Source organism: Vanacampus margaritifer, chromosome 12, assembly GCF_051991255.1.
Source record: "Vanacampus margaritifer isolate UIUO_Vmar chromosome 12, RoL_Vmar_1.0, whole genome shotgun sequence".
Taxonomy (NCBI): domain Eukaryota; kingdom Metazoa; phylum Chordata; class Actinopteri; order Syngnathiformes; family Syngnathidae; genus Vanacampus; species Vanacampus margaritifer.
Window position 1 is genome coordinate 18460357 of NC_135443.1, and position 26339 is coordinate 18486695.

At 38.0% G+C, this 26339-nt stretch overlaps 1 protein-coding gene across 2 annotated transcripts in view; it reads right to left on the bottom strand.

The window, feature by feature from the left end:
• hpse2 (heparanase 2) overlaps positions 1-26339 on the bottom strand; it is a 56500-nt gene that overhangs the window by 28758 nt on the left and 1403 nt on the right. The window contains exons 2-5 of one of the 2 annotated variants that reach the window (XM_077581389.1): positions 23123-23184; positions 22407-22709; positions 21119-21273; positions 20093-20254 (exon numbers count right to left, since the gene is read on the bottom strand). In XM_077581389.1, the coding sequence (XP_077437515.1) occupies positions 20093-20254; positions 21119-21273; positions 22407-22681 (592 nt within the window). In that variant the 5' untranslated portion in view covers positions 22682-22709; positions 23123-23184. The remainder of the gene's footprint in view (positions 1-20092; positions 20255-21118; positions 21274-22406; positions 22710-23122; positions 23185-26339) is intronic. The other variant, XM_077581388.1, reaches the window with a different exon arrangement.

The window sequence follows — 26339 nt, forward strand, 5'->3', positions numbered from 1 at the left end:
CAAAGATTACACTTAATATAGTAATCAAATAATACCTTCAAGATGAACTAATGGTGGCCATTAGACAGTTAACACTTCTGCTTGATAGGAAAGGTCACCACGAGACGCACGCTGTTTCCAATGCTGACGCTGACAGAGACAAGTCAAACTTAACTCAGATGGTTAATTGAAGAATTTGAAATTAGATACAACTCCCTCAAGTCATGTGACCACTTCTTAGTATTTGATCCCACAACATGGCCTCAGGAGATGCAAGACCACCGTTTTGGCAACACAACTGTTAAAAGCATTCTTCAGGAATATGAAGTCATCTTACAAATTGACAGCGACATAACTGTGAGAGAATGGATGCACTTAAAACAGGCAGGAAAACGCTTTGGAGCCTCCTCTGTGTATGACTTGGTTCGAATAGTAAATACAAGTAACCTGAATATGTATCCAAACATCAACAAGCTGATTAAACTGTCTCTTACACTCCCTTTAAGCAGTGCAACTTGTGAGAGGGGATTCTCACATCTCAACATCATAAAAAACAAGTACAGATCTTGTTTGTCACATGTCTGACTCACAGCCCTGATGCACATTCACCTGTCTACAAAGACCACAGAGACACGTATGACCCAAAGTCAGCTGTTGACCTATGGATGGACACCGCTAATCAGAGGCTCAACCAGGAACAGGGAGATGCATCTCCATCAACTTCATCATTTACCATGCTGAAAATTAAAACAGATAAAAGCGGTGGGGACACAAAGGAGGACATTGAGGAAGACTCTACTTAAAACCACTCAGTGAGTACCAAACACAATCTCCTGATACTCATGTGAGTAACCCATAAAAAAAAAGATATGTGCACCCCTGAGTATACGCTCCCCCAATTTTCTGGTTTCCATGCTCAAAGCTGAAGAAGCTGGCTCAAAATCATCAAAGTCCTTTATAAAAAGGAGACAGTCCTTGTTAAGTTTGATGGGTGTAAACAAAGCATCGATCCAGACTTGTATATTTTTTTACTGTATTCAAGTCATTCTATTTATGGGAAGGATTTAATAGATGCACTAACAATTTAAGTGAATACATTTGTACTGGCCCTATCAGGAAAAGTGTGTGTAGCTTCATGGTGGCCCAATACAGTCCCATATCTTTGTATTGGTGCGAGTCAAGGTTATTTGAATTAATAACAAAAAACTAACACTAAAATTAATAAATAAACAATTTCCTAAACAAAAAAAAGAAAAGAAAATGCTTATTAAAAATTTTAAACAAACTACATTTTATGTTTACGGAACTAACTAAAACTAACCATAATTATAGTGAAAATGTCCTTTGTTTTAGACTTTAATTTACTACATGAGCCTTTGGAGTTGATTTAAAATGTGATTTTAAATATTTTTATTTCAATATTAACCGGAATAAAGACGTTTGAAAGTGTGTCACACTTTCATTTACCTCAGCCGTAATGCAGGTAAGAAATGTGTTACTTTTTTTTCATTTTACCATGGCGTTTTGTTTATTAAATATTGTGCACAAGAAATACACATTTAAAAAAAAACACCTGTTACTTGCTGGTTAGCTGCTATGCAAGCGCCACAAAATATTAGCACACTTGCACCAGGGCATTCTTGTCCTTGTACGCTGTGGCGAACACCAAGAAAAGCAAGTGCAGTGTAAAAAGGACTTTAATCCTAGAAAATCATCCAAACTAATTGTCCAAATAATTTCTGGATTTATGTCCAAGTGTTCATACGTCACACTGGACTTCTCAAAGAACGTGGGGAGTTGACACACATTGAAGAGTAAATGGGACAGAGGCTAACTTGATTCCCTGGGAACAAGCTACCCTTTTTAATGGTCGTTAATCCTTAGTTAGCATGTTGAAGAACGTTTGCTATAGTTTCTGTTTGAGCTGAGCACACAAACAACAGCTAGTAGCCTGAAGACAAGGGATAGTATTACTGGCCAGTAAAGTGGAGTTCTCATTTGTCGCCTGCCAAGAGCAGGGCATCATTTGCTCTCTTGCAAAGGAAAACAATGCTTGAGCACTCCACCCTCACTTGGGGCCAACATGAAAGTGCTCACAAGCACACACTTGAGAACCCTCAAGCTACAAATGTGTGATCTTGGCCAGACAAGACTAAGTTTGTGCATATGTGCAAGGCCCATACTCCATAAGTACAGCTGCGTATGCGAGTTCATAAGCTGATAAAGTTGATAAAATTTGACTCATTGATATATGGTAACTAACGCCTAAGTGGATCATTCTATGATGAAGAAGGGATACGAATGATGAAGTGCTCCACAAACACAGACACAAGCACTTAATCCAGCTAACATTAAACTGCCATTTATTATGCCGCAAGTAACAAATGAGACTCAATTACATTCAATAACGTCATTAATCATTAGCTTCCTTTGAAGACAGTGTCCAAACATTTATTGCACATTCTGGTCACACAATAAAGGCCTGTCTGAGACCATGTGATATTCTCACTTGGTAGCAAAGCTTTACAACAATCGGCGAAGACCTGAAGAAAGCAGGAGAAACACTGAAAGCTGCATGTGTGTGTACGTGTGCTTGTGTGTGGCGGAGAGTGGGGTCTGGATCATGTCATGCTGTCTATCTGATAGAAAGGCCAGTCGTGTGAAGCAGAGAATACAGCAATACAGCAGTCAATGTTATGGCTCATTTCAACAAGTCTGCTCAAACACTGAGGCATGGCCTTGCTACTATCAGAAGCAGACACTCACGCACAAACACTGCCATTGACATAAACAATAAATTATTCAATGACACCATGAACCATGAAAACGTGTTAAAGAAAGAAGGAAGTGGGGAAAAGGCCTTCATATGTATTCAAATTGAACTTGGCCCCTAAAATGGTAGCAATGCAAGTAAAAACAGAAAGAAAGGAGTAGAAAAGAAAAGTCCAATCTGAAGAAGGATACACCAAAAACGTGCAGGAAGGGAACCCGGCCACGAAGACAAACTCCTTCTGAGCCTACTTTTTCCTGTTAAGCATCTATGAGTGGGTGCAATTGGACATTTCAAAATGTTTGTAAACAATGAGCACCAGGTACAGTACTTCTGGGTGGCGGAATGCGGGTGATTACCGCTGACCTGAACTAAAACGATGACAAAAACTTAGGTTTTAGCTTTCCAAAGCAGGCCATATCTTCTTTGTTATTCCTCTATGCTCTGTTATGAAGTACTCACTTTTTACATATATTTCTTTTTTATTTAAAAAAACTGTCAGTTACAGAAACGTATTGCGTTCGCTTAGGGGAAAAAACAAAACAGTTTTTCTGACAAATATTTTTGGGGAGCTTTGTTTATTTGTGTAATTTTCTGTTTTTCTGAATATTTTTGTTCTGTTTTGCTGTTTATTTTGATATTCAGAAAAATAGGAGAAAAAATTATTCTGAAAAACAGAGCACCAGCTTCTATTTTTCTGAGTTTTTCTTCTTCTTTTTTTTTTTTTTACCTTTGAACTCCAAGTGATTTGTTGCAGACTCGCTAATGGCAGACACTTTCCCGCATGCAATACGATTCCGTCTAAACTTAATGGTTAGCTTACTAAAATCATGCCGATCAATTGACATGTTCATATACATGCCTTAACTGAGCCAGTTTTACTAAGTGATATAGTTGAAGGTACGTTGGAGGTATGCAGAAAAGTGTCTGCGACAAGTCACTTAGAGTTCAGGGGTAAAAAATAAAAATAAAAATACTAAGAAAAACAGAGCATCAGCTTTTGTTTTCCGGAGTAATTTAAAAAAAAATTGCCCTGTTTTTCTGAATATTTTTTTCCTGTTTTTCTGAATATTTTTTTCTCCTGTTATTCTGAATAGCCAGCAACCCCCATCCCCCCTACCCCCACCCCCAACTCCCCCGTTTTTGGGAATATTTTTAAATGAAAGAGGAAAAAAATCTGTAAAACAGAAGAAAACAAATTGAGAAAAACAGAAAATTAAAAATAAATAAATAAATAAAACAAAGCATCAGGAAAAAATTGTCAGAAAAACAGAATTTTTTTTTTTTCCAATTGAATGCAATACTCGTCAGTAGTCAGTGGATAAAAAGTGTCAAAATTAGTTTTTAAATGTATTAATTGTTTATGAAAAGTAATGAAGTTATCACATTAATTATAGACAAAATATGATCTACGTACTGTATAAAATGTCTCAATGAGTCAAGTATCCCTTTACGACTTAAAGGGGATTACTTCAAAACTTGTCATTTGTGGTTTGGATTTGAAATACTATCTTTTGTGACACCAGTCCTGAAGTTTTCTGGCACATCTCATAGATGTGATTACCAGTGGTGCCATCGACGCTCGCTTGGACTTGTGCCACTCCGAAGTACTGTAAGTGTTAGTGAAATGCCGGTCATGACAAATAGCCAATAATTAAACACAGTGAGTTCATTCATCATCATCAGCAGCAGCAGCAGCAGAAGAAGAAGCGTACAACAAAACAGGCAACCCCTGACAAAAAAAACAAGAAATCAATGTGACAATTCATCTACTATGGCCAACTCCACACTAATCTACTGTTACAGCCGTTACATCAAAAGCTATTAGATGCAGTCTATCACATAATATTAACTTGACACTGCGTGTTAAGAGTAGCACAGACGGCAAAATGTGTTTCCAATATAGTTCCATATGACTCCACAAGCATATTGCTAACAGCATGGAGTCTTCCTTCATACAGCAAGGCTTCATTCAAGTCAAACCAGTCAGGTCAAACCACCTATGTATATTAAACGAATGCAAGATATGAGATAAGCACATGTTTTTCATTTTTGTTTTGAAGTAAGAGAATCAGAGTGAAATAACCTTGGTTTGTAAATTTGCAGTGACTTAACTTGAGTTTGTACCTCATCTGTGTGCCCAGCGAGAGACGATGCAAGACGTATGACCTAAACAATGTGGTATGTTAACATACTCTGCCCTTGACATTTAAATCAAACACAGAGACTTGGAAAACATAAAACGAGCTGCCTTTTAGTGATTTGGACCCAAGTGGGATGAGAAACACTTGCGGCTGGAGCTGGTTGCTAGTGGTTTCGTTGACAATTAAAAGTGTAAGCCTTTAGCTACTAACCAAAGTGTATGTCTAGTTCAAAACAGGGACACCAAATAATTTGTTGATACTGTACTTTGTTGGGATTTTAACAAGTCAAGTCATCTTTATTTATATAGTGCTTTCAAACAATATGAAACAATTAAAAAGAATTTGATACATCACTCTATGTAGGCAGTGTGATTTATGCCAACAACAGCTATGCAACATAAGTATAGTTAAAGAAAAAAATGGAGAGTAATAAATAGAGTAATAAATGAGTATTAATGCCACACTGAAAATAAAACATATACTAATTTTAAGGGAGCCCAGTGAAAGTGTGTTTAACAATAGCAACACAGTTTAAAATACTACATTAAAAAAACATTTAATATGTTGAGAAACAGGAAATGTTGGTACTACACCCGGAAACAACAATACTGAATTATTACTGGACAAGGAAGAAAAAAAGAAAGAAACTGGGAACCTGGATTCTGCGATGGAGGGGGGTTTACAATGTTTATTTATTTATAAATTATGGCCCGACTGATTAATCCACCAGCCCATTACAGAGTTCTCAAACAATAATAATAATGGGCCGGAATTTTGCCAATTAAACGCAGATATCTTACTTTCTCAAATGTTTCCTTTGTTGAAGCTGATGCTAGCACCAGTAGTGAGCGATGTTGTCTGTCTTGATCGCAAGAGCACAGTATTTATTTCACCACTGCTAGACACACTTAGTGAATTTAAGCTCCTCAGTGGAAAATTTCTTGGCAAATGCATCAGGTGTGATTGTTGTTTGAGAGACGCTAACCGCTGCGCTGCTTTTCCAATAAGCAGGTCAATAGAGGGCCGTAAAAGTCACACCTGATGTTTTAAGTAGATATTATGCCATAATCTTCTACAGTAAGAGGGCAGTTGTTAAGCGTTCACCTTTTATCCTGTTAGGCATCTTGTCACACACCTCTGGTAATGGTATAATTGTGCACTGATTGCGCTCAAATTGCAGGGAAACGTCAGTCCTATGGGCAGGGAGTCGAACGAAAAGCAGAGTTGCCCAAGGTGTGCCTGCTCCTGAACCATCAAAGAGCTTGGACCTAAATAAACCTGGCAGTACTTTTTATGAGACACTTGCTTGAGAATGCAGTTAAACTGATTCAATCAATACCTATCTAAGAATGGAATATTTTATTAAACTTGATTACAAATGCCACAAAATTATGTTCAAATAGTGGAGCAAAAGCAAGAAAAATGTCTATTTGGCGGACATCTGCTACTTTCTGGGCTCCGAAATGTTAGGTTTGATCCCAGCAGGCTGTGTGACTGATGAGGGTGATGAGGACCAGATCACAAACAGGGCAGCAAGGCAAACACATGCCACGCCAGATTCTCCCTTTTCTAAAGCAACAATTATCATAAGCACTGCCATCACAACATACTCTAAAAACGCCACATCATTATTGCTACAGTTAACATTTGTAATCCATCTCCTTTAACACTGACACTAAAAGACATATTTTTGGGCTTTTCGTGCATCTTTTCCGTATTTACACCATTTCCACAAAATGGGGAATCATCATTTGAAAGCAATGCGTCTACTTTTCTCATTCCGGGAAGCCATGTCACTGTGTGAAAGCACATACAGGTGCGACAATAGCTTTGCCGGGTTAGGAGAAGAAGAAGACAAGAATTAAAATCTTTTGTTGCATATTTGCTGTTTTTTTGTTTTTTTTTTGTAAATGTGGATAATGAGTCGGGTCTATCTACTCAGTGTCCTGAATGTTTAAAACAATTAATTATTAACTGCATATTAAAGATGTTTGGTCGTAGGAACAACCTGAAATTGCGAGGTGGATTGTCCCCATTGGATGAAAAACACATTTTGAATGTAATGACTAAATTTGAAGCCATTATTCATACAATCCTTCTTTAAAAACAAGTATCAAAATTCTTTCAACCACTGACTATATGAAATTTTCATCATATGTCTGATGCCTACTAATACACTACAATATGAACTGGAACAGTCAGTGAGTTCTTCGAGTTTGAAATATTACATATTAAGTGGTACTCAATCATTTTGCACTCACAGGAACAGTAAATCTTGTCAAACATCAGGCAGGTGCAGGAAGAACACTACGGGGGGCACCTGCTTCAACCGGGCCTCTCATAACTCTTCGCTCCCAAGTCCCACTTCTCCAGCAAGTCATAATGACAAAACTGGGACTTCGCCCAGCACTTTGAAGGATGTTCTAGCCAGATGTTCTTGAAGAAAGATTGGGACTTTTTCCAACCATACACCTTAACAAAGAAAACTTTGAAGCCATGTGCTTCTGATTGGTTTCCTGACTGTCAAACAGCCTATGATTGTTGCAATCTTTATCATTTAATTTAATAAAATATCCACTGTGCAATGGACTAAGCATTGGGTCACTGCTAACATGGAGTCAATTTTACCATTCATTCCATGCTTTGTCCTATTGGTTGGTCCACAGACAAAGACCTCAGCACGAGGCAGACACACTTTGAGATGATTTTTCTAAATTTATGACAATGCAGCCCATGTTTTGTTCCAAGACCACCACAGCTTGCTTCATGGAGACACAGGACCATTTCTATAGTTGCTGCCAGAGAATCTCTCCTTTCGTCCCATCTTGGAGATCTCAAACAATTGTCATGGTAAAGAATGAGATTAAACAAACTTCTCATCTATTAAAGATGAGGGTTTTTTTAAGATTCAAGCTCCCTTCTCTTGACAAACAACCGACCACACACGTGTACATGCTGACAACGAGAATCATTTAAATTCATTTCAAAAGGAACATGCTGTGCTTGAATAATGCTTGAATAATAGGGTACCAGAGCAAACTGTTTTGTGCTATTCTTGAATAAAAGGGCACCAGAACAAACAATAACTAATCGTTAAAATAATAAGTAAGAAGACAAGGGTTCAGCAGTGTTTCCTAAAGATTTGAAATCTACTTGGGCGGGTGGCCTCCCGGGGGTGGTCTCCGCGGATAGCGCCCGGTCGCTACACATCGCCAAATGGGTGGTGTCCAAACGGGGTAAATGAAATGAACTACAGGAGACAGGAGGTCACGCTGCAGTCTGGCGTTTCATTTGATCTCTTTTTATTCACTTTCTTGTTCCATCTCCTCTTTTGAATACATACAGCAAAAACTCTCTTCTGCCTTCGACAACTGCGACAACTCTCTTCTGCCCGCCCAAGTATTACCTTGGTGTGGAAATGGCTGGTTAAGACTTTTGCATGACAACATTATAAACTGCAGCATCACTTTAGAGCGAAGTTGGCTGAGTTGATGTGTTCTCTTTTTGGTAGCCCGTTTTATTTGGACTTAAAACAACGATCATTTACTGTTGCAGATCTGGACGGGTAATGCTGCAAGTGGGGCATTTGGCTGCACCAGACCCAATGTTTGTCTGCTTTGCCAGGGGAGGGGACAAAGCCAAGTGAAGTTAGTCAAACATCTGCTCTTGGTTTGAGGTGTCAGCTCGAGCCACTCACAGCAAAAGGATTGGCTTGCATCCTTCACTTTCTTGGGCCACTGCAAGCAGTCTTGTAAGATCACTTTGGGAATGCATGTCTTGAGAATATACAGTACCACTGGAGATTTGATTCCCCTTTTCCTATTTGTTCTTCATTACTCTCTCAATTGTCATAAATTCAAAGGTGTTTCATCTTTCATTCCTTCTGAACCCATTCAACATAAGAGGACCTCGTCACTTTATAGTTGTATGATTATTTCGTATCATGTCTCTTTCTTAGACATCTTGAATACCAAAACAGAAATGCAACACAACAAATAAACATTGGCAAAGGTCAAAGAAAACAATTTGGTAACACATCTGACGAGAAACTTGCATAAATCTTCTCAGAACTAGTGATTCATACAAAAAAAGTCTGTTTTTGATCTTGGTTACCCGAATAGCCAAGATGAAATTCACCTCTATCTAAGTATTTGCTAATTTTTTGACATTTAAAATACAACTCTGACAGAAATCTAATCTTATATTCCATGTTTTCAAACATTTCAACTGAACTAATACTGAAACTAACTAAAACTAAACTAAAACCAAGCATTTTTTAAATAACTAAAACTAATTTAAAAATAACTAACAGAACCACCCAGAAAACAAATTTAAAAAAAAATAATTTACAAAACAAAACAAAATAAAAAACTAACTAAAATGAAAATTCCAAAACTATAATGACTCTGGTCTAGAGGATGTTGGGGACGGACGGCAAGCGCTAACAGCTCGATTGGTTTCTGTGCTCGCTGTGGCATGCAGTGCATTCAGATGGTACCAGCCACAGATTTGAATAGAAGATGAGATACGTTAGCACACTGTAGCAGCCCAGCCGAATATCAGAATTGCCAACAGCCTCAAAAATCCATATGGGTCGGGCCGTAGTTTTAGGGTGCAAAATTGAAAAATTTGACATTCCACGGCTGCCTGGCAAAATATAGTTATTTTCATAACATTGTCTTTTCTCAACTGCCTTGCTGTTTCTCCATTTTGATTTCTTCCCTTTCTTCTCTTTTTATTTTTTCTCTCGGTTTGAGAATGGAAAGCTGGCTGTGAATCTCCTACTCAGCACGACACCACAGAGTGATAGATGGCCTCTGAGAAGGTCTAACAATCCAACCAGCCATATGCTCCGAGTGAAGACAAGACGATTAAAGAGGAGAATACACTCGTGGCCTGACAAGAAACAAGCCAAACTCTTGTGCAAGCAACTTTTCTGGAGTTTACTGAAATATAGAGACTTTGTTTTGGCAGGATCCAAATTCCAAATTCCAAATGTGATTAAAAAACAACAGCAAAGCCTCCTCAACAAATTCAATCAGGAATGGATTAACAGCAATTAAACCAGTAGTTTTGCATTTTTGGCAGAAAGATTATAGTTTTCTGATCATATTAGCAGTGAGACAAAATGATTCCCTTTTGACTTTATCTTCTTGCAAAATCACATCAATCATGACGCCTATGAGTCAGTACTCTGTGAACACAATGCTTGCCTCCTCAAGAATAATATGTTCATGCATGGGGGGGGGCGGGGGGGTCACGAAGAAAAGGTATATAAGTTCAGACACAGGGACATTCAATATCTCACCTAAAGATGGCTATGACTTTACATAGGCCCTTAAAGTCTGACAAAAACCACATGCACACATTTCATAAATTAAGGGTGCCAGGAAAGTTCAATAAAAAGGAAAATGAGTGCATCACTGATAATGAAGGAGTCGTGTTTACCATCATAATACAGTACGAACTCCATCTGGACTCACACACAAACATCAAATACCCAGATCCTTGCAAGAAAAATGTCTAACCGTCTCGATGTATGCGAGCAACAAGCAAAGTGCCACAAAATGTGCTCTCAGAAGACAAATGTGCTGTACGAGTGTCAGGCCAAACAATGCTTTCAAACATCCCATGCATCACGCCATTAAAATGGCATTTATTTGCAGGTGGCTGGGCACTTGTCTCGGAGCATATTGCAAACACATGGCATTACATATTGTTTCCCTCTGCGATTTAAACACTGTAGGTATTCTTTCGAACAAAAGCAATCCATCACATCTGGAACAGTGCAGGCCATGTGGACAGCGTAAACAAAACATGAAGTAATCAGCATCTTGACATGCTCAACTTACATCACATCTAATACACTAGAACCCTAAAGATCGAAGAACATTTCGAGAAGGTTGGTCTACCTTCAATTTCTTCAGGAAAAAACACACACACACACAAAACTAAACTCTCGTAGGAAATAGTGTTAATTTCGTCAACAAAAACTAAACAAAAATAATTTTGTCAACACACATTTTTCTCTGGACAATTACTAGACTCGACTAGACTAAAACCCTCATTAGTAAACAATAACTGACTAAATCAGTATGCATTTTCGTCGACTAATGAAAACGAGACGAAAATATACTTCACTTAATAAAAACTGGACTAAAATGTATTGACATTTTAGTTCATGAATCAAAACGAGACGAAAATCATTTGATTTAGTAAAATCTTGTCTTTGCTAATCCGTCACTGTGACACACAGTGACACAACCCCTTTCAAATCTGCAGCTAGCGAGTGCAACATGCACAAACACATGGGACAGACAGGAGGTGGACCGCTAACTAATGCTGGCTAAATTACTAGTTTATATAGCATGCAGCCATAGTGGCAATTTGTTGATATGTACTGTAATTGTGTGTCAAGTTGTTTTTCATCAAAAAGATGAGAGAATTTTTTGTGTGAAATAGTTTTGGATCCGAAATGTTCAACATAATCTGCCTACAAAAATGATTGTCCTGACTAAAACTAGACTAAAACGTTGACAGTTTTTGTTGACTAAAACTAGACAAATAAAATTATGTTTTCTTGGACTAAAACAAAAGTTTGCTAGATTTATAGTCAACTAAAAATGGACTAAATAAAAACGGGATGAGGTTGACTAACTATAATAAAAACTAACTAGTGTGATTAAAACTGGACTAAAATTGAGACCAAATTTTAAAACGACGGATAAAATTAACACTAGTAGGAAATAAACAAGTCAAGGCACCGCCATCATAAACTCACCAGAAAACAGCATACAAGAACATTCTGGTTCATTTCTGACGCGATGGTCGTGGGGTGTTTGTATTTGGCAGTTCCCCATGATCAGAAAAGGCAGACCACCTAAACTAACTTGATTATATTGGATATCAAATTGAGGTCGCATTATAGTGGGTAAAAAAAACCACACTTGACTAATTTGTAGACATTCTCTCTTTGTACGTAGCTGCTCAAATTTAATAATAAAGGATATGAACAAACCCTCAAATCACTGGTTATGGTTTTAATGTGAGAAACTTCCAAACCTGCTTTTAGAAGTGTGTTAGATATTGCACATTTGTCTGGGTACATAAAATATTTGTAAACATAGGAAGTTAAGTAAAACTGGAGAGGAAAAGCTATTCATAAGCATGTCTGTTTTAGTTGATATAAATCGAAAAAGGTGGTCAAATAAGTGTTTTGTGTGCCATTACAGTTCTTAAAACCCTTTTAGTACTATTATCATAGCAGTCCTCCTGTTTTTATTGTTTTTAGGGTTGTTGTTTTTCTCTCAACGTAAAGCTCCGCTCCTCTGCTTTCAGATACGAGCGCAAATAGTTCTGTGGATATGTTGATTTGTAAGACATGCGTCATCTTCTGTCTCCTGCGTCACTCTCCTCTATGACACAGCGCTTCTCCCTCCACACATGAAAATCTGCTAGCTACCGTAATGTATGTGGAAGCGATGCAAAGCTCCGCTTCTCGGCTCTCAGAAACCATTGGAATTACATTGCTAGCGCAAATTGTTCTGGAGTTACGGTACTTTGAAGTTACTCCTCTCAATGACGCGGGACCGCCCCCTCCTCCACACGTGACAATCTGCTAGCTACTAGCTGTAATGTATGTGGTATCTACGTAAAGCTCTGCTTTCAGAAGCCATTGGAATTACGTTGCTAGCGCTAGCGGTTCAGGAATTACGGTAATTTGAAAAACAAGTGTGTTGTCCTGTCGCCGCAGCTTCGGATTTGGAGGGTTTTAAATATCACACATTACACAAACGAAATGCACCACAAACTAGTGTTAATTAAGATTGTCTCACTTACAAAACTCATACAGATGCTGAGCCCCATGCGTTTAGTAAAGCTTAATTGTCATTCTTGTCATGTTCCTCTAGAGGCCAACAGCTCTCAGCAGTGAGGCTTCTACGTTTGATGGCTGCGCTTTTGTGTCAGTTCAAACAGCAAGACTCGGGTATTGGTGTCTCATGTCGTCTGTGCAATGTTTACTTAAACCTAACGACTGATTAAAGGCTGTAAACATTCACGTCACATGATCCCATCAATGTGAGATCAGACTGAGAATGAGAGAAAAAGGAAAGGAGCTCACTAACAGCTGCCGGCATATAAAGCCAACTACTGACTCATCCAACAAAATATTGCTGTTTTATTTAAGGCCTATCAGCGCGTAGCCATAAAATGTATACTGGTTGGGCCTGTCATACATTCGGTACACACAAGTTTGTAATGATTATCCTCCTCAGAGAGGTTGTCTTGCCCATGCGTTCTCTTGTCTTTGGTCTACAGCACACAAAGCCTACACACCAACTATCCGAGAATGTCCATTTTAAAATCAGAGCTTGTGGACTTTTCTTTTCTAGCAATTTTTAGCAGTTTCAAATGACTTTTGCATAGCATTTTCATAATAGTTTCAGGCCTCGAACAAGAACAGAACAGAATGAGAACAAACGAAACGGAGAACAAAAAAAAAAGTCCTTTGGAGCTACAGTACCCTGATTTGCAAGATTAAGGTATCCATGTTGTATCAACATATCTTCTCCCACTACATGCAAATCTCCTTTCAAGCTGACTGGCTGGAAACACACATCCATTTTCTTAACCGCTTATTCCTCACAAGGGTCGCGGGACCTTTCCCAGCTGGCTTCGGGCAGTAGGCGGGGTACACCCTGAACTGGTTGCCAGCCAATCCAGGGGCTGCAAATATTACCCAGGAAAAACGAGTCAGTCTAAAAAGAAAATTGTTGAACAACTTAATTAAGTTGCTTCAATTGGTAACACACAATTGAATTCAGTTAATCCCAAAATGAATATATAAAGTTTAATGAACTCAATTAAATAAACTTAATGAGCTCATTATTAATTATTAACTTGGATTAACTTAATTTACCAATTGAAACAATTCAATTAAGTTGGTCAACAATTCTCTTTTTAAAGTGTACATGTTCGGACGACTTCTGCGAGTTAATCACTTATAATAACCACAAAACTCCAGTTTTCAGAACTTTCATTTAGCAAAAATATAGTGTCTATTACATGTGTTACATGTGTTGCTTTGGTCCTGGCAGATTTTCTTTATGACAAGAATAACAGAACAAAAAATTCCTAGATTCCTCAAGGTTATCTTTTAAGCCTTAAACACACGGACACATCCCTTTGAGGTGACTGGTTGGCAGACTGATCACCTCATTCTCTGGAGAGTCAAATAAACATTGGACTTTCACATGAAGTGTCAATATACAGCGCAACAATAACAGTAAGCTCATGAGTGGTAATTAGGGAAGAGGTGTGAGATGGGCGACTGGAAAAAAAGACACCAGATGACACTGACCGTGACCTTGTCTTTTTTGCCCAGTGTGTGTGTGTATGAGCTGTACGCATGCCATTATTGATAGCTCTGCCTCTAACAAGCGTAGGTCAAAAGTCAAACAGTGGTGAGTGGAAATGAGATGGAGCAAGACTGTTAAAATGGGCCTTTAATACACCACCTGCTCAGACACACACACACACAAACACAGACACGCACACACATAGGATCTTGGCTGATTGTTACCAGACCATTTTAAACACCTCCCTTAATCCCCGATCCTTATTACTCTTTCCACCACAAAAATGTGAGGTTTTAACAGTAAAGCCTGTTTACACAGCGTTAAGCTACATATAATAATCTGATCTCCAAGCAAACAATTACATTACTCACGCGTCACTTTCAAGGTATTTGACCCCAAAAATGTACAGTGGATCCTTGAAAGGTTCAACGCAACATGCTGCATGATACTGGTTGACCTCTTTTACACACATTGTTCCCCAGAGAAATTGATGAAAATAGATGTAATCAGCAGGGCCTCACCAATATAGATTTTTTTTTAGGCTGATGCCAATTTCTGATTTTTGCCAGAATAAAATTATTATATCTGATTAATCAGTTGATTTATTAAAAATTAAATAATGAATAAAATAATAGTCTTTTTCTTACAATAAAAAATATATGAATTACAGGCAGAACATCTGACTGTTTTACAATACTTTGTATTAGTATTTGTTTACCTTGTTTTTAATGTCATTAACTTTTAAATCAGCAAAAAACATTAGGGATGTAACGATAACGGCAATATCATGTAATCGCGATATTAAAATTGCCACAATATCGTCGTCGTCATGTCACGATATTAAAAGCATCACAACTGTTAAAAAACTCAGGTTGATTTCCATTAGTGCAGTTCTAGCACCCTCTGGTGGCTAGTTTTTTTAGTGCAGTTTAATTTTCACATGGCATGTTTTGGCCCTTCTATGCTTAAAATCCACGCTAATCGTCATATGAAGGGGATCGTGATAATTATCATATCGCGACCTTCATATCGGATATTGTAATAATATTGTTTCGTGATGTTTGGATATATCGTTACGTCGCTAAAAAACATTGGTCGATTTTTTTTCACAATTTTAAAACAAATAATATCTGCCGATTAAATCGGCCTGCCAATTAACCAGTTTGACAATAACCATGGTCAGTTGCTATATTGTCGCCGAACAACAAATATAATTCGGCGCATGTCATTCGTCATCCGCATTGATATGAAATTAATGCATCAAGGCGCTTTTGTTGCGATAATGAAAACAGTACAATGCTATTAAATAGCTGATTAAAATAGTAACAACCAAATAAAATGTGAAATAACGTATTTAGTTATCAATTAATTAATTACAATGTGAAATAAAATCCAAGGAACAAAGTGATGTTTGGAGAGAGGGATCAATCTGAACTGAACCAAAACAAATAAATATCTTTGGAGGAAGAAATGTTCCACTCTTTGTCCTACTACTCGATCACAGTTTCACGTCTGCAAGGACACAATGCTCAGTCGGGATACAATAAATCAGAAACACAATGCTCAAGCTACGCGGCAAAACAACATACAGCAGGGATTTATTATGATCACGTATCCCACTGCCTGCGTTAATATTTCTGAATTAGGCCATCATTATTCACGTTTGAAGAATACTTCATATTTGCCATTTATTTTTGGTGCATTTGAACAATATGATCAGCATAACAGATAGTTAGAATTGAAACCAGACACTATGTGAATCCCTCGAGTAAAAAAGTATGACTCCAAAGTATGATTTCTGACGTGAATTTGGGTTTCGTCTCACTTTCTGTAATTTATCAAAGTTTGCTCAAGAGACAACCACAATTCATTTCATGATCAACCCAACTTATGTCTGTGAATGTAATCATGTTTGCATTCATAAAGAATGTGATTTATAGATTTTCTCTCACCGGTTAGTTGTTATTTGAAGCCTGGAGTTCCACATTTATTTTCCAAACACCATTTGGCTTACAAAACACCTCGGGAAAACGTTCAATCGTTATTGCATGCTTTTAAGGGTGGGAAGCAACCAAACTGACATTGAATGCTTGTGGTCTATTATTCAGTAGATCCTAACATTTTTCATTACTTACAGACCACTGACGTTCATTGTTACAGACATTTTGAGGTATTTCTCTTGGAGCAGACACAGTTTTGTGGAGACCCTTCTCTTCTTCTCTTAGCCACAGTTACATGCATCTCATCTATCATTTGCATCTATCATGACAAGATTATGTAAAATTGTTGCATCAGAGCAATAATGGAAGATCCAGAATTTACCTTGGCCTTTCACACAGAGCCCACAAAATTGTGTGTGCTGTCACACAGCATTCCACAATTGGATAATTAGATGAGCGGTGATGTCAGCACAAATGTCTCGGATGACGCATACAACATTTGTTAGAACCACGACAAATACTGAATACCCTTTGCAGGACTACTGAATGTCAGCTATTATAACGTATAAAACATATTTTGAGAAATACTTATACAAATGCCATCTCACTTTTGTCATGGTCAACTTTGAATAATAACCCCAAATCTGGGTTTGCTCCAAGAATAGAGAACACTGAGGCAGAATTGCCTAATTTTACCGCAGTCATTCTTAAATAATTTGGCAATGCCAGGAGAAGCGTGTGTGACCTCGGGGAACATGCTGTTTTTGCCGTGATCAAATGTAATTGCACACCCACTACAGTAGGTGGCAGTGGTGCTCTCATTGTCAGAGAGAGTGCGTATATTCAGTAGTGGCGCAACGCATCATCATTGATCCGTGGTCGGATCGGATCAGGCTCCACGGTTCAGATCACACCCGATCCGAGGATTGGTTGGTGAGGGGAAAAAAAACAAAAGAAAAACAAAATGTGCATTCACAGTCCATTCTGAAATGTCAAGGAAGCTGAAACACACTCAACGTAACACGCTAAGCCTAACTTCAAAATAAAGTTGACCACATACAGTAATACATTGACCGCAATGCAAATAGCCTTAGTACACTTTTACTTTGAAGTTCGCCCACATCGTGGCATGATGGCTAACTTCTCTTTTAGACGTTTCTGTATCGTAGTTGATTGACATTGTAGTTGCGACCATCTTCAACACAACGCTACCCCCAACTCATGTTTAATCGCTAATTTAGGACGCTAAGATACCGCTAATTAATTACGCAGTCATTTTATAGAAGTCTCCGATTTAAGTGGCTAGCGGCTACCTGTTAGCAAACCGAGGGTCTGGCTGCCGGCTGGTAAGACGATGAAAAGATGATTTGACGGGAGCGCGACCGTGCAACTTCAGCGTGCTGGACGATAAGTTTGACAGCTGGTACCTGGTTTACTTGAATTATTTGTTCAATATTCTGGACCAGGGCTACTTTGTAATTCACTTTCCATGTTTAAAGGAAGGGAATGTGCCTTAAATTGCACGTTGAGGTCTTTTCATTATTTAATTTTTTTTTAAAGGATAAAAAGAACTTTGTTTTCATTTATTTTATAAAACACTTTTGCCCATTAAAAAAGAAAAACATTCAACTCAAAATGTCAAACTTAGCTGTTAAGATTATAGAAACACAACTTCAAGCCATTAATACCTTGTTATTTTACAAATTAACCATGTAAAAATAAGAATGTTTCTGCCTCATGTTGCACTTAAAAGTTGTGTTCCTAAATTCTAAACGGCTATATTATACATTTTGAATTTATTTTGTATTTTGTTTTTTAATGGAAAGAGGCAATTTACAAAATAAATGAAGACACTAAATCTTACATAGCTATATTAGACATTTAGAATTTATTTTTGTTTTTTAATTTAATGGAAAATGAGCTTTATAACATAAATGAAGACAAAGTACTATTTAGCTTTTTTCTTTTCTTTTTTTTTTCTTTTTCTTTTCTTTTTTTTTGGCTGATCCGAAAAACAAACCAATCAGTGACTCAAATTCGTGATCCGAACCGTGACTTTAGTGATCTGTTGCACCACTAATATTCAGTTGCCAGTTTGTTTGTTTTTTGCACTGAGGGTGCACACACAAAGTACAGACGAGGAGATTTGGGGTGTGTTCAGAAATACACTCTGAGCATGCTGTGCGCCACGCCGATCGTTTGGAAACTTGTTGGAATGTGCCATTTGGTTATTCAGAGTACCACAAAATAGGGCCCGATTTACCGTAGTTTCAAAAAGTCAAGTTTTCAATAACTGCCGTGTTACTGGTAATTAGGTCTTTTCATGTTTTAGGGGCTGTCTAGCATGGCACAATATGATTGGCAGCTTGCAGAGTTGAGTAAATAAGACAATTCCAATTAATGTTTTTTTCTTCTTCTCTGGCGAGCAGAGAGCAGTTACGTACAGAAGAGAGGAGGAGTAAGACATATGAGACACTGCAAACACGGCTGCCTTTTTGCTATGTGCAATGTCCTTAAAAAAATACATAAAAATTGTGCCAGCAGTTATTAGTTAGTCCCAATGACAAAACAAGTAGCCCATGTGCAGGGCTGGACTGGCACAAAAGAATAATTTTGGCATTTTGACTTAGTCCCAGCATAGGCTCTAACATATATTTCTGCCACTGATGTTTATTGTTGATGTTTCAGTTTGCTATCTATATTCGAAATGGATTAATGGACTGGTCCTTCTAAATTGTGGGCCAGTCTCTTGTGGTTAAAATCTACAAAAAAATAATTAAAAAGTACTGCATCTGCCCCAAAAGAGGCTGGCCCACTGGGCATCTGTCCTGAATGCCAGATGGCCAGTCCAGCCCTGACTATGTGTTTGTTCTAAAAATAGCTTACCAGTGATGTGACACTGACTTTCTAAGAAGAATTAAACCAGAAGAATGTTAACATTTATTTATTTATTTATTGATGTATTTATTTTTTTCAACTTAACATGGTATACTTTTTCTCTGTACCAAATATTCTATAATTTGTTTAAAAATACCCTTGAAATTTTTTACAGGTATAAACTAGAATTTGAATACAGTTATACAGTGATTTTTTTTCTCTCTTCTTCTCATTTTTATCATATCGGCCTAAAAATAGGAGTGAAGGAGCACGCTCTGACTGCAGGGACACGGAGTACAGAGCAACAGATGAGACAAATTGAAACTGCAGCAGCAACATGTGAGCGTTGTGGGCTGATGGTGGATTTAATTTATATTTCATTCATCATTCATATACCGTGAACACAACTCAATTTTGTTCATATTAACGTTTTCAAAAATTGTTGGTTGGTTCCCGAAAAGAGCCACTGTAATGTTTACAATAGGTGTACTTGCTGGCCATAGCAACAAAAACACGGGTGCAATCGTTAATTCGTAGAGGTGGAGCTCACTTCCTCTCGGAACATGTTTAGACGTCAGAATGAGTTTACAAAAGAACAACAAACCTTATGGAAATGTTTCCACTATAAATGCAGCACCACACATGTTCCTGAATCATTCCATAGACTGCAGTTATTTTCAAAGACAAATTTCTCATCTTGCGCAGTTCCGAGTTTCCACTGCAGTCAACCATAAAAACAGACAAGAAAGACAGCCCACCCCAAAATGGGGTCTCGGACTTCTGTGGTCAACTTGAGTTAATTCTAACCGGCAGAAACGTCAGTATGTTTAAGCCCCTCGATCCATCCCAACATTCCTCCTCGTCAATTTGGATTTGTCATTCTGAAAGCTGACAGTTTATATTGGCACGCTAACCCTCTGTGTGCGCATACATCAAGATCCGAAATGTGTTCAATCAACAAAAGTAATGCTTCTGCCTGAAAGAAAGCATACTTCACATGCGTCTGAGCGTGGGATCTCCTACCTGTTATTGTTACGTTGCTGTAGATGTTGGACAGTTGCTCCTTGAGCAGGACGAGATGCGTGCTGGCCGCCTTCTCTCGCTGGAGCTGCAGCATCATATCTGGGTGGCTTGCCACTTTGCAACCGTTCTGCTTGTCCATTGCAATGTCACTGCGCACTATATCTGTAGCCCAATAAATAAAGAAAGGAAGTACTTCTTTAATATAGAGGTGGGGAATCCGTAGTCCGGGGGCCATATGACCCGTGTCAGCATTTGACCTTGCCTCTTATGCAATTAAAAAAAACAGATAAACTACAAAGGAACTGACAGAAAATAAGCATTCAACCCACAAAATACAGTATAGTGCTAGGGGTGCGGGTGGCGTGGGAGGGTGTTGGGTTAGATACTAAAAATATACCTTTTGTATAATTTTCCTATCCTTGTCATGGGAGAGCTGTCGCTTATCCCAGCTGACTTCACTCTGGAATGTTTTGCCAGCCCATTGCAGCACATAAATATACACAAACAACCAATCACATTCACACCTATAGGCAATTTCATGCTGTCAATGAACGGTGCATGTTCTTGGAATGAGCGTGGAAGCCATACTGCGGAGCATATGCAAACACCACACAAAAAGGCGGCATTCAAACCTCCAACTTCACAACTGTGAGTCAGATGTGCTACCCACTTCTCCACAGTGTCACCATTTTTGCTTTTAATACACCCAGACATTAAAACCATATTCTAAAACTGAATGCCAATTTAAATATTTAACCTTTTCTTGTACAAAGTATCTTTGTCAAAAATATAAAATATTACTTATCATGTCAATTGGTCTGGTGTAACCATGATTCTACGTTTTCCACATATAGTCTAATTATAAACCATTAAGTGATAAAGACGCTTATAAATTGCCTTTCAAATATTTTAACCCCCCATGGGCTTCCGGCTAAAAAATTAATGACTTAATAAATTGAATTATTAATGTAAGATATATATATATAAGGTATAAGATATATATAAAAAAAAAAAATTTTTTATTACCATCGTCGTAGTTCTTCAGGTAGTAGTCGGGCCCGGGCCCTCTGTATTTAGCCAAGTTCTTCTGGTTGTTGAACTGTAAAAAGTCTGTCCGCTTGCCGCCAAAGCGGAGGAAGGCGGGAGACAAGCCTCTCGCCAGGGTCACCAGACGCTTGGAGCTGTGAGAAAATTTCAATTAGTTTATCCGGGTTGTCGTCCAAAAATTTTAAGGTTGATTTTTTTCGTTTGTTTCTTTTGTAAAACAACCATTTGTGGTGCTTCGATAGTTCTCTTTATTGACAGACTTTTTTCCTTTCCTGTTTTTATCCTCGTTGAGTCTGCAGTCAGACAGCGAGTTAAAGAGTTAATAAATCAACTTTTTAATTTGTTAACCTTTTTTAAATGTAATCCTTTTATTTGCCGTTGGATTTTCAGATGAAATCAGATGAATATGTTTTATTGGTTATTTGATTCATTGAATTATTATTTTGTTTGGTAAGGAGGAGTTTAAGTTAATTTTTAATTCATTTGTTATTAATGGCCATCAATATTATTAATTTACAACCACAATTAAAACAGACTAATTTAAATATAAAACGTGCAATGTAGGCTATACCACGTCTTGGTTGGTAGTATCCAGGCTTAATTATTTTTTCCATGGTATAGGTTATAGTATATATTCTTTTTAATTTATAAATTATCAGCGAATGCGTCATGATCAGCGCAAACTTTTTTTTGTCATGTCTTAGAATGCTTGCTTGACAAAATCAAATAAACAAGGCATATGTTTTTACAAGGGTTTAATGACAGACTTAGGCAAAACAAAACAAGATGGTGTTGTTGACAATTTGTTTATGTTTATAATTATTTGGTTGACTGTTTTGTTATTGTTTGAACTTTGTCCATGCATGCCAATTTTAAGCATTGTTCAATAATGGTTAATTTGAGAATGCAAAAGTATTTCCTTGCCTCGTGTTTATTTTTTCCCAAAGTTCAAAATAAACGTTCAAATAACCTCTGAATGCTTCATGATTCTCATTGACATGAGTGACATAACTGTAATAATTTTGGGAATTTGACTGTTCTCTTCATACTCCCTGCACGTAATGCGAACAAAGCGAATTTCTCAAAAATGACTTTTAAAAAAAATCATGGAAGGTTTGAGCTAAAACTTATTTGAATTATTATTTATTTATTTATTTTTACTCGATGTGCAAATGCAATAAATCTGCTGAGCACTGGTTGTTTTCGTTTTCCCCGACATGGATTAACACCTTCTGAACTTGCATAAGAAATGTTCCGCAAAAGGTACCTGAGAAAGACCAGCCAGCCGTCACTGATGATCGACGGATCCAGCTGCAGGGAGAGAAAGTTGTCGTTGAGGACTCGGGTGGGACTGTGGGTGTTGACGTCCAGCAGAACCAGCGTTCTTCCCAGGAATCCCGCTCGAGTCCCGCTGGCTGCCGCTCGCTGGTACGTCGGGAAGGAGGACGAGGAGTAGGAAGAAGAAGAGGAAGAGGTGGAGATGACTGGCAGCAGCAAAGATGCCAACCACCAGCAGGACGATCGTGGATGTGCTCTCTGCATCTTGAAACACACTTGAACTCTTCCCAGCCTGTGAATGGAGACCACAATGGAGGTTGGTCACCTTTTCCCTCACAATCTGTCTTCTTGTCCCGCTGGTCTCACCCCGCAACCCCAACCCATCCAAACACCCCCGGACTCCCGCCCCTCCGAGTGTTTTTTTTTTTTTTTTTACATCTGCGCACCAAGGCGCATGCGCATAGAGGCAGCACTTGTGAGAGGCTGCAGAGAGGGGTGGAGGAAAGGAGGTCACTGTCCCTCCTGTCGTCCCTACCCTCACGCACCACATCAAGGAAGTACAACCATGAGTGTTGCATGGGAAAAAGTAACTTACTTGAGTCGTTTTTCCAAGTTGTACTTTACTTGAGAAATTATTTCTGACTTTGACTATAAATATTTACAAACTGTAAAAAACAACAGGTAACAAACAAAATTAATACTCACCTTGGCCTAAAGATAGACAAGCACCTGCACAGATTTCGATGGTGGCAGGAGTCACCCCCCAACTACCAACAAAAAACATCCATCAGCAAAATTTGTCACACTTTTTTTTTCTTCTTTTAAGTGGGCTAGATGTACTTGAATATGGAATTAATTTCTGTTGACACAATTAACAATCAAGAAACCTATTTACAATTTTTTTGAAAGGGAGCTGCAGTGGATATAAAAAGTCTAAGCACACCATTTTCAAATATAGCAGTGGTTTGTGAGATCAGCTAGGCGCTGTCTTACAAAAAGTCAAAGAAATTTTTGGTGGAACTGAAAACTTTTCTCATTATACTTCTAGTCATAGCAGTTGACAACTATAATGTAAAAAAAAAAAAAAAGATGTAAAAAGGGTGATGTCAGTTGAAGTCTTGATTGACTGAGATTCTGAGGTTCTAGAAGACTGGGAAAAAAAGCAGGGACAGCAGCATCATGGAGGAACATGAACCATGAGTCAATATAAGCAAAGTATTCCCCATCCATGGTCTTAAGAGATTTTTTTGTTGAGAATAATTAGTTGTATCTTTTACCAGGCTAAAAACCCACTCGGTGCATAAGGTTTATTTATTTCAGTTGTTGTCATGAACTAATTTAGCAATTTTTGTGACTTAGATCATGCTATAACATTGATTTGATGGCATAAAAGTCAAGCCAACCCTGGCACTATAAATGGTGGAAATTGTGACTCCCATGCATTTGGTTTGAATGTGACTGCATGGTTAATTCTGAACACATCTTTTGTGCACACTTGCACAGTCTTGTCATCTCAGTTTTTCTTCAAGGGGATTTCATGTGTTTTCAATGAAGATGCCAGGTCACAGGTCACATAGTGCTCGGAAAAGTTTTTAAATTATTTAATTCTTTTTTGGTCTAAAATAAATAACTTGGCTTTTTAATAGGGGTGTGTAGACTTTTTGTATCTGATGGAAGACCAAGAGATGAATCAGAGTTTGTTCTTACACAAGTAGCTCACTTTTACTTGAAAACAGAGCATACTTTTGCTGTATCTGAAAACTGTATTTAGTATTTTCAGTGGATTGTTTTATGGCCTACTAGTGTTTTCCCCATAAATATTTACGTTGATTATCACGTTTCTATCTCATAAGAAACAATGAACCCGTTTTTAGATTGGCCTCTTTGGCACATAATTGGGACTTGAGTTGATTTTCACCACAAGAATGTGACAAAAACAAAAATATAATTTAAGGAGAAAACATATTTACTACTTGGTACTTTTATAGTACTTTGTATTGTAGTTCCATCATCATGTTTGTAATTGTATGGTTGTGGTGTGTTTTATGGTTGTAATTGAATACATTTACTGAGGAATAATTATGCACAGGCATTGCAGTATTGCTAAAGCAGCACAGCCGTATGCCTATTTTATTTCCTTTACCTTGCCATTATTTAAATAGTGACAACATTTTTAGGTGATTCAAATAAAATAACCTGACGTATGCATGTATCCAATGCACTACAAAAAAATCACGAGTAGGGCCTATATATTTTTAATGTTTGATGATGAACTTATCTATTGCACATTTTTACAAACACAAATCGGTACGTGTATGGACAATGTGGATGTATTTAGGTCACTGCACAACATATGAACTCGATGAGACTTCAGTGCTCAGCCTGAGTTCTCCAAGTGCAGAAAACGTGACAGGCACATAAATAAAAGTATGACGATTGTTGCATGCAGGGGGCGTACAGCCAAGCGTCTCCACAGGCGGTCAGCGCTGCTTTTGGAGGTCATGCACGCAAGCAAGCAAGTCTTCTTCACACACGATCACCAAACTGCACGAGAAACATAACAGGCCGAGGAAAGAACACTTGAAACTGTAACTTTCCAAGTTGTGACACAAACGGCTTTAATTGTTGAGCTTTCACGCAAGACCACACTTATTTAAAAAGGAAAAAGTAACGAACTGTGGTTTTATTCTTATTCTTCAAATTACGTCAATTGCCAACCTGATTGAGATGCTTCATTTAGGTTTACTTTCTTCTTTGTAACATGTCGCATAGCGTCATGGATTCTCCCGCACACTTAAAAACTAACAATATTATATGCTCTTTGGCCTGCATTTTATAATAAAATAAAATGGGGAAAAAAGAGCTATAGATGACGATTATTTTGAAGGACGCTCTTATGACTAAGGCTATAAATAACAGCAGCATGTTGTCAAACATTTAACAACATTTAAAAACTCATGTGAAATTTTGAGGGAAACTTTTTGTATATTTACAACAATACTTTTCAACGTTGTGATATATCTTTAAAAAACGGCACCCTATACAAATCTGTGCGTTCGTTTTAAGCTTTTGCAGGGAATTTTATACGTGCACCGAATCTGTGTTCTTCAGGCGCAGTCAATATTGAAGATCTTTGAATATAATTTCAAAAATTTAAAACACAAGTCAAACATAAGACTATTATATTTAAACTATATAATTAAAACCGTGGCAGCACGGTGGCTGACTGGTTAGCACGTCCGCCTCCCAGTGCAGAGGACGTGAGATCGAGTCCGGGCTTCGGCCTTCCTGGGTGGAGTTTGCATGTTCTCCCCGTGCTTGCGTGGGTTTTCACCGGGTACTCCGGTTTCCTCCCACATTCCAAAAACATGCATGGCAGGTTAATTGAACACTCCAAATTGTCCCTAGGTGTGAATGTGAGTGTGGTTGTTCGTCTCTGTGTGCCCTGCGATTGGCTGGCAACCAGTTCAGGGTGTACCCCGCCTACTGCCCGAAGCCAGCTGGGATAGGCTCCAGCACCCCCGCGACCCTAGTGAGGAAAAGCGGCCAAGAAAATGGATGGATGGATGAATTAAAACCGTATCAAACGAGAACAAAGTCAGAATCCATAAATAAATACATATAGGGTTTATTTTTAGTCGATGCCGATATACGCGACACAATTGAATTAAATGAATGTGGACTGGAGATTAGCCTATTTGCTTGGAAAAAGTACATAAAGGCCTGCTGGAATATATACCATTGTTTTTGTTTTGTTTTGTTTTTGTCTGCAAACACATACACATTCATGGTTTAAAGAGCTTGTTTAAAACCTTGAATTGTTGTTTCGATGTGTTTTTTTCCCCAAAAATAGGAAGTAACGCACTCACCAGTTCGAGGCAGCTACTGCAAGCGGAGATACATGGGTTTTTGCCATTTAAAA